The following is a 12,604-nucleotide window of genomic DNA, read 5'->3' as shown; positions in this document are numbered from 1 at the left end:
CATTAAGACTGAACAAATCTGTACTTTGTATCTGCAAAGTATCTCATTGGTAAAATGTTTACATGGGAATCATATAGTTACCAAGTAATTTGGTAAATATATAGCAACCTGTGTGCACCAACATAGGACTGCCTGTCAGTGGTCTCAAATCTTATTGAACACATACAGCTATGTGTTACCCCACTGGCATATAACACATGACTACAGCACATGGTAATCACAACTACCAAGTCACACATGTCCCCATGTTGCATTATCACCCATGTGCACACACATGGAAAAGCATGAACATACAGTTAGCCTGTAGATTTGTTCACCTTGAATATAACCATCACCACCTAACATACAAAATAGGTATGTCATGCCTCAAAATAATTCCAACTGTTACAACCAAAACATTCTACACAGATGCAACCCACACATAATCTCTGTGTTTCTTTGTGTCTAAATGCTTACATTGTTCCCACAGTATGTCAACAATTGACACACCACTGACATGTTACTGAACATTATCATTTATGTAAGCCAAGATGCACAACCTGTAAACCCAAACATGATGTCCAAGCATCATACCATAATATCAACCTGTAGGAAACAGGAAAGGGGGGGTGAGGGGGGGGATACCCAAATACCCTAAACCAGTACTCCATTTAGTCATGTATTGGCTACATTGTGTATTTTAACCACTTTTCCCTCAGTCACCAGCCTCAAATACAATTAAGCCATACACATGCGGGCTATGCTCTCTCACAAGTCATGGTATCTGCATCAACACATTCCAGTTACATTAACTGTGCAATACCACATCAGCCAAAAGTGTCATAATGTTCTTGTGATACAACATTACAATTCGACAAACTCCAAACTGTTTCCAAAAACCAGAAAGTAAATTGCCAACAAACCAAATTACCAGTACAAGCATTACTCACAGCCCCAACGTTTCAGGGTTCACTTTATATTCATGTAGCAGAACACAATCCCACTGAGCCAGTGTGTTAGTTACAGAATCCAAGTATAACATAAATCAAGCATTCAACTAAGTCTGAAAAATAGATGCTAGTTTGACACTCACAGCCCCCATGGTACTGTCTTGACCGTCTGGCTCTCCTGGCCTGCTTCAAGGAAGGAAAAGAAAGAAACCCCACTTGCCTATTCATTTTATCCTCTTCACAAGCTGGCACCGCATGCAAACTATCTTCTGACCCAGAACGTTTCCAATTGGCTGAAGTTAACAGACCAATCCGGGACCAACCATGCTAGACTTGCACATTCAACACTTTTCTCACAGAACCCAGCATTGTCAAGGAGGAGGGGAGGGGAGGGGGGGGGGGTGATGAAAAGAGGAAGGGAAGGAGGAGGAAAGATCGCCCAGCCCTGATTCTGTTCTAAACAGCTCATGATAAACACACCACACCATGTGGTGACCATTGAGGCAGATGCCATCCTGCCAGAGATCGACATGGGGGGGTAAGGAGGGGGGTTGGGGGGGGGGGGGAGGGGGGGACGGGGTTGAGGGTGATGGGAGTGGAAGGGAAAAGGGCAGGGGAGTGTATAGGAAGAGAATGGTCAGAGGAGATACCATCTTTACTTAGTATTTCTTGATAACTTGCTCCCTCTGTACTTGGCCAAGGGAAGGGGGGAAAGGGAGAGAGGGTATGGGGAGGGGTGTTGGTGGGGATAGATGCCATGAAAGGGGGGTGGGGGGAGAAGAGTAGGGAGGTAGGAAGGAGGGGTCCATCAGTGCGCAGTGTGTCTGAGAAAATCCCATGCTTCCACCATAGGCGCCTGACACACTATAACACAGTTATATCTCGTAAATTGTTAATGAAAGAGCTTTACAGCATTACTTTCTGTGACAAAATTTCCAGCAAAGTAAGATTTTGTAGGTTGGAAATTATCTACAGTCTGTCGTGGTTGTCTATTGGATTCTTTTGGCTGGCTTTGGTGACATTAGATTTACTAGGTCAGAAAATTTGCAAGAACAAAAAATTTAAAAAAACATGACATTTGATCTTTTTGCATGTTGTGTTTGAACAGGTAACAGCTGTTGATCGTGACACTTCAGCGCTGTGTGGCTCCGTAAACGACCCTCACATGACCACCTTTGATGGGATGAAATACAACAACTTCTTTGAAGGAGAGTTTGTGCTGTACCAGTCTCAGACGTACCCCACCAAGGTAAATGTCAAACATAGACTGGTACAGATGTAATGCATATATATGCATATTTAAGCACATCCATGTGTGTTAGGCATTAGTTGTTTGCAGAGTGATTCTGTAAACATGTGCATGTGCTTGTTTTGATATACACATGTGAGTGCACAAATATCTTCGCACATGGCTGCTGATGCAGACAAAAATGCACACATATTTATATGATTGAGAAGCTTACAATATTTTCTGGGAGAGCACCTCAAATTTCTTATGGAGTCTGTCATGATAGAACAGCTGAAGACAAAACTAAAAAAATGTTAAAAAAGAAAGAAAAAGAAAAGCAGAACAAAGAGAAAGAAACAGAAAAAAACAAGCAAAATACAGTACAAAACACTGCACAGATGTATATGTCTACACTGACACAGGGATCTGGACACAAATTAGTAGTTTGAACAGATTTACAGTATAGAAATTTATTTATACTTTCTTGTTTACCTGACCTACCATGAATAACATTCATTCTTATCTTATCATTATTTGCTGTTTCTGTTCCAAGGTGCACACCTTCTACCGCAAGTGCAACAAACACGCATCTTGTAACTGTGCTGTGGCTGTCAAGTCTGGGGATGATGTGATCATCATCGATCGCTGTGGCCCCAAAGCAGGCAAAACTGTGCCAGTGGACATCTCTGTGTATGCCAACGGTGACCTCAACCCAGGGACTTACCTCTACCGCTTCCTTGATGGGAAGCGATATGAGGTATTTCATAAAAACTGCTTTGATTAATTAAGGAAAAAGGTGAAATATTATGTCATCTTAGATACAGTTCACTCTGTATTTGAATAAGAGATGTTTGGTCAGTTAATTGCAATTTACAAATTAAAACTGTCTCTGCCTTGATAGAAAATGACATGACATTATAAACAAGGACTGCGTTTAGGAAAAAGACCAACTATTTTGAAATTTGATGGTGTGAAAAGACTGTCTACACTGAAACCTGTACAGTATTTACTTGAATATCTTCCTATCCATGTCTATGTTAGAGTGAGGTGAACATTTTAAACCATCACCATCATAATTATAATGCTGCTGTTGATATTGACAAAGATGATGATAATGATAATAACCATTGTGTAGTATCTGTATTGACAGTCAGTTAAACAAGTTGCAGTCAGCCAGACAACAGATTCTGATCGTGCATGTCATTGCAGATCCACCTGCCTCAAGGGACAGTGGTCAAAGTGGTGGTCACCACGAAATTCCTTAACGTCTGGGTACATGCATCCACTGCTGACTTCAACAACACAGAAGGTACCTGTCAGCAGCCTATCTGTGCTGCAGTACTTTGGGTAGCTGCTACTTGTTTACCAGGTCTTACATTGCAGTCATGCATGCGTGCATGAAACTTATAACAACTGAAAATAATGTTTGAAAGCTGTTGTTCATGATATCAGCATGTGCACTGAAAGCAGGAGATTGGACTTTCATGAACATCACAAAATAATGTATGCTTGAAACAGAGGATTAGTAATGTACAGTCTTTGATTGTCATAAGAATCAACTTGTTGAATATAATACAATACAAGCATGCACACATATTTATGTCTGTCTGTCTGACTGTTTTTTAGGTTTGTGTGGAACATGGGATGACCAAAAGAAGAATGATTTGATGGGAGGATCTGCCAACGAATTTTCCTTGAAATGGAGGTATGATATTAAAAGAACACCTCTTTTTTTTTCTTCTTTTTCTTTTTTTTGTTAATTTAGAATGATACAACTATTTTATACAAGTTATCAGTATGCAGGGTTGGTTATTATTGTTAAAACAACACTTTATGATTAATATTCTTGTGGTTTTTGTTTTCTTTCTTTTAATCGTGATTGACACATTTTATATTACATCATAAGTCACTCATGACATGGATGTGTATTCACATAGACTGCTGAACAAGGAACTTGTTTTTCAGCCTCTACTTTCAGTTCTGTTTTGTTTGTTCTGTTTCGTTTGTGTGTCTTTTTTGGCTTTTTGCTTTGTTTTTTTTTCTGATTTTGTTTTTTTGTTGTGGAACAGACTAAGCAATGTGTAGAGTAGAGCAGTTTTGTGGTGATTATGTTCCAGGGAAAAATTAAAACCTTTGGTGTAAGGGAGGAACCCACCACCACAACACACACACACACACACACACACACACACACACACACAGAGAGTTTTATTCTTTTTACAGTTTACACCTGCTTTAGGCATCATTCTACAAAATGCGCTCCAAATTTTACAACAGTCCATTCAGGAACATAATTTTACTGGTTTTTTTTCTGACATAACTCTTCCAGCCTTCACTATTTAGAAATTACCTGGTCTGTAATGATTAGATTATTTACTTTTACTTTGGATGAAATGGGTTAATGTTTATGCATTCTTTTTTTCCCTTGATTATCATTTGTGTGTATCATTATTTCTTCATATCCTCTTGATTATTAATGTTTATATATTATTTTCTTTCTTTCTCCTCTTTCAGTGTCTGGTTGTTTCTTCCATTATTTTCTTTATTTCTCTTTCTTCTTTCTTTCTTTCTTTCTTTTATTCTTGTATCCCTTCAATTCCTTTTTTAAAATTTTCTTAATTTCATTTACTTGTTATTGTGTATATTGAAAGTTTAAAAATCTTACATCCGCAATAGGACAAGTCACAGAGTTCATCAGAAAGACATATTGCTACCCACCTTTAGAATTCTTTTTGGTTATTGTACAGACCATATCAGTCAGAACAGCGTAAAGAAAAAAAAAATTATGACTATATTAACAGATCAGGCGATCAGTTATCGCCATGGCTTGACAGGATTTGAAGCACCATGACTGTGCTAACTACTTTAAAAAAAAAAAAAAAAAAAAAATGCCAAACCCAGTTCACCATTCTGCATTCTGTTTTCCTTTGACAGGGTGTCCATCAATGACACACTGTACCAAGGAGTGTGCCCATCGCAGTCCGACTCCTCAAACAAGGCTCTCTCACGTGTGCGCTGCGGCTGCCAGTCCAGCAACCAGACCCAGTGCGGTGATGTGTCCACCTTGTTCAGGTGTCTGCCTGCATCCACAGGAGCTGGCAAATACACAAATGGTCAGTGCTTCATTGCTTTCATGTTCTGTTTGCTAAGTTACATGCTTACATCTTCTGTTACTTACATGGCCTGTTTAGTAAGTGCTGAAGGTCGGGCAGGTTATGCTAGCTACAGTGCAATTAAGACCTGGTAAGCTTATTCTTTCTTTCATTTACACGCACACAGACACACAGACACAACACACACACACACACACACACACACACACACTGAGACTCAAATATGGGCACAACTGTGGAAAATGGATCAGGTAGGTAGGTTAATCTTGATCACTATCATATAGATTCCTGGGGACCCTTGCTCACAGTCTCCACCCCTGAAGGAAGACTTACTCATTGTGGTTCTGTGATTAAGGAATTATTGGAGAAATTTCACGAAGAATGCAAGGAAGATGGAACAGTTCCCTCCACCCCACTCTTTCTCCACCCCTTTCAAAACAGAACAATAAAAGAAAAAGTATTCAGGGTCAGGTTTTAACATTAGAACAGGTCCTAATACATTTGATATTTGTGTTGTTTGGTTTAACTTTTATACCAATATTTGTGTGTTAAAACTAACACTGTGGTTTGTGTCTGAATTGAATGGAAGTATGAATTCAATATCTATTCAATAAAACATTTGATGTGGTTAATTTTTTAACCACACCATGTATTCATGGCATGTTGTTGTTGTTTTTTTATCATTACAGGTGAAGATATGACTGACTACTACGTAGGCTTGGCCAAGACCCCAGTGTGCACCGAACAGACTGAGTTTGAATATAATGCCTCCTATGTTCCTGAGGTAGGTTGCCTTCTTTCTGTTCTACCCTGCTTCTCTTTGCCTGTCCTCATTGTCTCCATGTGACTTTACATGGATCCCATCCTTCCATTTAGTATTCAAACAATTACTTTCTTTCTTTTTTTTCACACTGACACAACAGTCTTTGTACTTTCATCAAGATGACTTTGTTTTAATTGTGTCCTCTTGCCTGGCTGTGGATGCTGGGAGCATTTTAATCTGCAAAACTCTGCATACTCTTACACACACACACACACACACACACACACACACACACACACACACTCTTAGAAAAATTCTCTTGAACACGGTAAATCTCTATATGTGTGCTTAACCCTGCCAGTATGATATTTTTCCTCAAGGATATATATCATAAGAAATGTGAACTGATGAGTTGAATGTAACTGATTATCATTGTATCACAATCATGATCCAAGACGTTCATGCCCCCTTTTCAGGACTTCACCTGGCCGACACCCTCTGGCTGGAATGAGACAGGTGCCACAGACTTCTGCGTCACATACATTGCCAGTACAGCGATTGGCGCACAGTGCAGGGATCTCCTTCTGTTCCAGTTCCAGACAGTAGTGCAGTTCTGTGTGCAGGACATTCAGGTAAACACACGTGATGGCCAGGTCTTTGAGAAAGTGAAATGAATGGTCTTCTGTCTGTGTCATGATTCACCTTTCTCTCTCTCTCTCTCTCTCTCTCTCTCTCAAAAACATCCCTTTGAAATTAACTAAAACTGAAATGTGCCTTTTGAAAAAAAAAAAAATTGAGGAATGTACAGACATGGTATCCCAAGAGCTCCAAAATAATTAATAATCATACTCTGATTACCACATGTTTTTGACTTCTACCCATCAAGCAATGCCCATCATGCTGAAGATGGATCAAACATCACTGTATAAATCAGGCTGTGGATGGTTGACAGAATGTTCAAGTTGTGTCTGCTGAGTCTGTCAGGCCAACAGTGACTGCCGTTAAAATGCACCAGTTTACCTGTTTGCTCTGATGATGCCATGACTGATTAAAATGGTCCTTCAGCCTTTTTTCTTTATTGGTTCTTCTTCTCTGGTCAACAGTGTTAGTAGCTTGTATTGACGATATACAAACTGAGAACAGTTCTGTACATGTATGCCTGACTTCTGTGTTCTCAATCACACACACACACACACACACATATACATACACACAGACACAAACACACACACACACAGACACACACACACACACACACACACACACACACACACACACACACACACACATACACAAAGATTCTCACTTACTCACAACACACGCTTGGAAGTAATTGTTGTAGAGAAAATGAAATTTACAACTATGATAGTTCATTGATTTTACTGAAAGAGATGTAAGCAGTAGAACACACATACCATTCAAAGAGAAGTAAGCAGTGGAGCACACATACCAATCAATCACCAAGTCTAACCAAATTGTCAAGCATTCAGTGAGAAAAAATAACACAAACACAAACTTTCAGTATGCTGCTTATTTTATTTCATTCATCTCTTTTTTTTTTTTTTCAATGTTTGCAGATCACGGACGACACCGAGTTTGCAGCACAGGCTCTGTCCAGTTTTGTGGAGCAGTGTGTGAGTCTCCTGACACTCAATGTGACTTTCTGGGAAGAGGATGGGGACGTGCTGGTTCCTCCTATCTCCTCCCTCGACAACTTGTGCCACAATCAGTGCAGTGGACAAGGAACCTGCGAGAAAGGTTAGTGCACAAGACCATTCCTGGATTATCTGATACTGGTGTTCATCTCTCATGAAGTGAAGTGACCTATACTGAGAACCTAAACCAACAGATAACTAGCAGTTACTGATGCCCATTACTTAGCAGATGAGTTCATCATTCATATCTTATTTCCTGGGTTTTGTGTGTGTGTGTGTGAATGTTAGTGAATGCAAGTTGTATGCATATGTATAAAAGTAATAAAAACACATGTCCCCAACATTAATTGGGCAGGTTCAGATTTAGTGTCTGACCTTTGGATACTCATCCACTTCCTTTGGAAATACTGAAGTAAGAAGACTCCTCACTCAGCAAAGAAACTGTTTATCCTCTTCCGATGAAAGAAATGCTGGTACTGAGGGGTTGAGAATGATATACCTAGCATTCACTTAGGTGCAGGGATTTGACATGACATTGATTGAAACACAAAGTGACTGCGAACATTGAAATAGCGCAAAAGACCCTGACAGCATATTAAGAATGTCTGTACTTGGCATTTCAGTTTTGTCCCTTTGGATGTTGCAGGTGCATGTGTTTGTAACAATGAGTTTGGGGGCATCGACTGCTCTGTCAATTTGACTGCAACACCGGAGATCGAAATTGTGACACCAGGACTGATTTGTGACAAGGATTCTCAGGACTGCGCCACTATCTTGATTGTTGGCGGTCCTTTTGTCAACACTGATGACCTTGTCTGCTTCTTTGAAGAAACTGAGGTAGGCCAGCATGTGTTGAAAAACATACATACTATGTACTTGACAAACTTGGAAATGTTTAGAAAATGAAAAGATGCAGACTGTCATCTTTGTATGCTTTGATTTGTGATGTGTATTTGTCTCAGATCCCACCAGTTTAAGATTTACTTACACAATACCCTGATTACAGAATGTTTAGACGGTTGTTTACTTGAGATATCAAAGAAAGTTTAGAAGAACAGCAACAAAAAAGTTAAATGACATTTGCTCAGAATTAACCTCTGGATTTATCTGCTTCAGTGCTTGTCTCCTTTTGCTTCTGCCTTGATTTTCTTTGTATCTTCACAAGCAATCAATCTGTTTATTCTGGGTTGGTTTTTTTTCAGTACCTGGGAGGAGTGACCTACAACAAGACTGGTTCCACAGTGACAGTAAAAGCTGTATTTGTCAGCTATGAGCGTGTCGTCTGTGCGGTGCCTGGCTCTGGATCTTACTATGTGTCCGTGACCAACAACTTGAATCTGGCTGTCAGTGTCTCCATCTTTGTACAGATTTATCACTCTTCATGTTTCGACTGTGGAAAGGATGGATGTTCTTTGAAGGTAAATCTTTGAGACATAATCTAATCGTTTTGACTAAGAATTTCTTTGAATTTTTCCTTTGATGATGCTGCTGATGATGATGATGATGTGTGTGTGTGTGTGTGTGTGTGTGTGTGTGTGTGTGTGAAAGAGACAGGCAGAGAGAGAGAGAGAATCATTTTTGCTCTGTGTTGTCATGTTTCAGCGCTATATTTTCTGTTACTCCCAATGTGTCCTATGTAAGTTTTCACCACTTCCATTCAGTAGACCTTAGCCAAAGCATACACATACATTGTTATTGTGTGTCAAAGGCATACTTAAGAGTATCAGGATGTCTTTTCAAATAAACTTAAATGAAAAGTGTATGTAGCTGAATTTGAATACAAATACACACCATATTACAGCAGAGCTCAGAAGAAAAAAAAAATGGTGTCATGATTTCAGGAGCAGTTCTGCTACATCAACAACACGTGCTACGGGTTCACTGATGCCAATCCTGACAATCCTGACTTGGTGTGTGACCCAGCAAAGAACCTCACCACATGGACAGACAGGAATGGTAGGGATACACTTCTCTCATCTTTGCTTAATTTCTTTCTTCTTTTTTTTTCTTTTCTTTTTTTTTTTCCTCATGAAAAACTCAGTAGAGATTTGTGTGTATTGTCAATATATTACGCTTTGTTGGCAATTCCTGAAGAAAATATAGTACTTTCATTTAAACATCTAAAACTAATGGATGTTACAAGAGAACATAGTTTATTTGCTAGATTTACAGACTGACAAAAGAATTAATGATTTACAAATGTTTTCTTTGCCGATAAAAAAAGATTTAACATTATGTTTTATTAAATCCTTGTTATTTTCTTCATCAATATGAAGACACAAACCAGTCATTTTTGGATTAACTAGAAAGGGATTTTTTCACAGTTCACAGTTGATATGCTGAGATTTAGACATGTTTTGTTCAGATTTAGGTAGATACTGTGCTCATAAAATGGCGTAAAAAGGGCATCATTGTCAGCTGTTGCATGATAATTTTTTCCCCTGTCTTAGTTTCTTTTTGTCCTTTTTTCCTTTATTTTTTTCAGTTTTTTCTTTCATTGTGTTTTTCCTTGTCTCTTTATTGGTTTTCTTTCTGTTTGTCTGTCTGTCTGTTTGTCTGTCTGTCTGTCTGTCTGTCTCATATGTTTTCTTTCTTTCTTTGAACATCGCCAGCCATGATTTTGATATTCTTCTGTTTCAGCTTTCCCACGTATTGATGCAGAACCTAAACTGTCAACTCGATATGACAAGAACGACTCTGCCTTCTATCTTACCTGTGACTGGACGCCATTTGAAGACACAGACACATCTCTCACCATCTTTGTTCAGTACTTCAAAGACGGAGAGCTCTTTGTGGAAAACACCATGCCACGCAATGTCACCAGTCATGAAACTCTGCTGTCTTCTGAACTTGGAGTCAAGTATGGATCAGAGGTATGGCTTATCATAATTGTCAGTTTATTTTTCATGCGCCTGCTTTCTTTTTATGTGTGTTTTTTGTTTGTTTTTTGCTTGTTATCATGTTGCAGTCATGTGCATGTTTATTTGTGTGTGTGTTTGTGCGTTTACTTTTATTTTCATTTTATAAATAATTGTATGTTCATGTACATGCTTGCTTGCTTTTTGTTTATCTGCCTTATAATGTAATAACTGTGCAGTTTGCGTCTCTGTGTATGAGTATAGGGTAATTACACCTTCAGATATACATTCCCATATACAAGCATGGGTTTATTATGAACTGATGGTCTTAAGAGTGAGAGTTCGTTTTATAAAGAGGGGTTATTTGTGTAACAGATAAGCATGTCTGTGACACAGCAGTCAGTTGCTTCAGTCAGACTTCTTTTTACATATCCATCAGTATTTCTGTTATAATGGGCTGCACATTTCATGGATTGTGTCATAAAATAAAAAGTGAGAACAACTGTGTCTGTAAAACTGAAAACGGACAACACATACTTATTTGACTCTGTGTGTGTGTGTGTGTGTGTGTGTGTGTGTGTGTGTGTGCTTGTGTGTGCTTGTGTGTGTGTGTGTGTGAAATACTTTTTCCAGTTCTTCTGTGGAGTAGTAGCCTGTGTCAGCGACAACTGCAACAAAACACGCAGTCCCATCATTGCCACCAAGGAAAAATTCAAAGTGCAAATAAAGGTAAGCTTCTGATGATGGCTGGTTTGTTTGGTAGACTGGTTTGTTGTACTTAACTGTTGTTGTTTCTTTCCTTTGTAATAAATGGTTGTGATACTGAAATAAAACTTGTAAGACTAAGACTACAAAAGCTAGTAGAAATTTTCAGTGAATAAGGTCAGTGCCAACATGGCTGATAATGGCATGAAGACAGAAGTTTTTGGCTTGAAGCCCCTTCACAGGAATATATTATATTCTGTGCATGATATAATTATATCATGATAATCTAATGCAAAATACAAAATCCCTCATGCATACTTTAATTGTCCAAACTCAGCACCTCACTGCAGAAAGGGCGATGGACTGGAGTATACAAGAAGGAGATTGATACAAATCACTGATGTTGCTGAAAAGGGACTGAGAGCTTATGTATGACGCATCCATGAATTTTCTTTGTAACTCTTGACACTATCATTATGAAGACTGAATTTCACGGGAGAGATAGGTGACATGCTATGCTGTGCATTCAGATGACTGGAAAGACATCCCTGACCTTGGTGGAAGGGGACCCAGAGCAGGTGGTCCGCATCAAGGCCACCTTCCCACCTGCAGCTATCTGCCCCAACCGCACTGACTCCTGCACCATCATTGTCACCGCCATCATGCCACCAACAGACAGCGACCTGTTCTGCCCCCTGTCCGGGGATCTGATTCCTCAGGCCGTGCTGATGTGGACTCCCGAGGATCAGAACGGCTGTGGCTTGGTGCTGACCGGGGACAACTGGGAGATGACGCACACCCTGCTTGTCAGAGCCACCATCGACAGCAAGAAGGATGGAGACCAGGAGCGTGATGTGACGCTGACGCTCAACCTGTCTGTCAGCATTTCGTATCTCATCTCCATCATCAAGGTTGGTTTGAGTTATGGGTTGCTGGTTACGAATGTTATCACGTGGCATGTTCGCATTGGCTTCTCTAGGGTTGTGACGTCTTTCCATAAAAAGGAAGTTCTCAGGATTCTTTTGATGACTCACCTTGATATTATGAACATGTACAAGTACATGCAACTGAAAATTATTGCTATTTGTAAGCATCAGTATGTATGTAAGTTTAAGTTTACAAGCTATCAAGCCTGTTAGTGTGTGTCTGCATGCACATGCGTTTGTGTGTGTGCTTGTGTGCACTCATATTTGCATGTGTTCATACATGTGTTTGCACATAAAAACTTATCTTTTTCATGTGAATGTATGTTCACTAATAAATGACAATGTAAATAGAGTGTTACAAATATGATATGGCTGATTATAAGAAAAATAAGATTTGAAAGGCTTATCTGTGTAACACTTAACAGCC

At 39.4% G+C, this 12,604-nt stretch overlaps 1 protein-coding gene across 2 annotated transcripts in view; it reads left to right on the top strand.

Annotated features, from left to right (window-relative positions):
- The window catches only part of LOC143293423 (uncharacterized), a 216,608-nt gene that overhangs the window by 83,376 nt on the left and 120,628 nt on the right, over nt 1-12,604 (top strand). For both annotated transcript variants that reach the window (XM_076604273.1, XM_076604272.1), the window contains 14 exons: nt 2,038-2,178; nt 2,711-2,914; nt 3,367-3,466; nt 3,784-3,862; nt 5,092-5,270; nt 5,960-6,054; nt 6,510-6,665; nt 7,611-7,791; nt 8,335-8,525; nt 8,891-9,106; nt 9,530-9,644; nt 10,329-10,561; nt 11,180-11,275; nt 11,782-12,162. In XM_076604273.1, coding sequence (XP_076460388.1) covers nt 2,038-2,178; nt 2,711-2,914; nt 3,367-3,466; nt 3,784-3,862; nt 5,092-5,270; nt 5,960-6,054; nt 6,510-6,665; nt 7,611-7,791; nt 8,335-8,525; nt 8,891-9,106; nt 9,530-9,644; nt 10,329-10,561; nt 11,180-11,275; nt 11,782-12,162 — 2,367 coding nt within the window. The remainder of the gene's footprint in view (nt 1-2,037; nt 2,179-2,710; nt 2,915-3,366; nt 3,467-3,783; nt 3,863-5,091; nt 5,271-5,959; nt 6,055-6,509; nt 6,666-7,610; nt 7,792-8,334; nt 8,526-8,890; nt 9,107-9,529; nt 9,645-10,328; nt 10,562-11,179; nt 11,276-11,781; nt 12,163-12,604) is intronic.

This window comes from Babylonia areolata, chromosome 19 (assembly GCF_041734735.1).
Source record: "Babylonia areolata isolate BAREFJ2019XMU chromosome 19, ASM4173473v1, whole genome shotgun sequence".
Taxonomy (NCBI): Eukaryota; Metazoa; Mollusca; class Gastropoda; order Neogastropoda; family Buccinidae; genus Babylonia; species Babylonia areolata.
The sequence above is the reverse complement of the archived record's forward strand: the minus strand, read 5'-3'. Positions and strand labels throughout refer to the sequence as shown.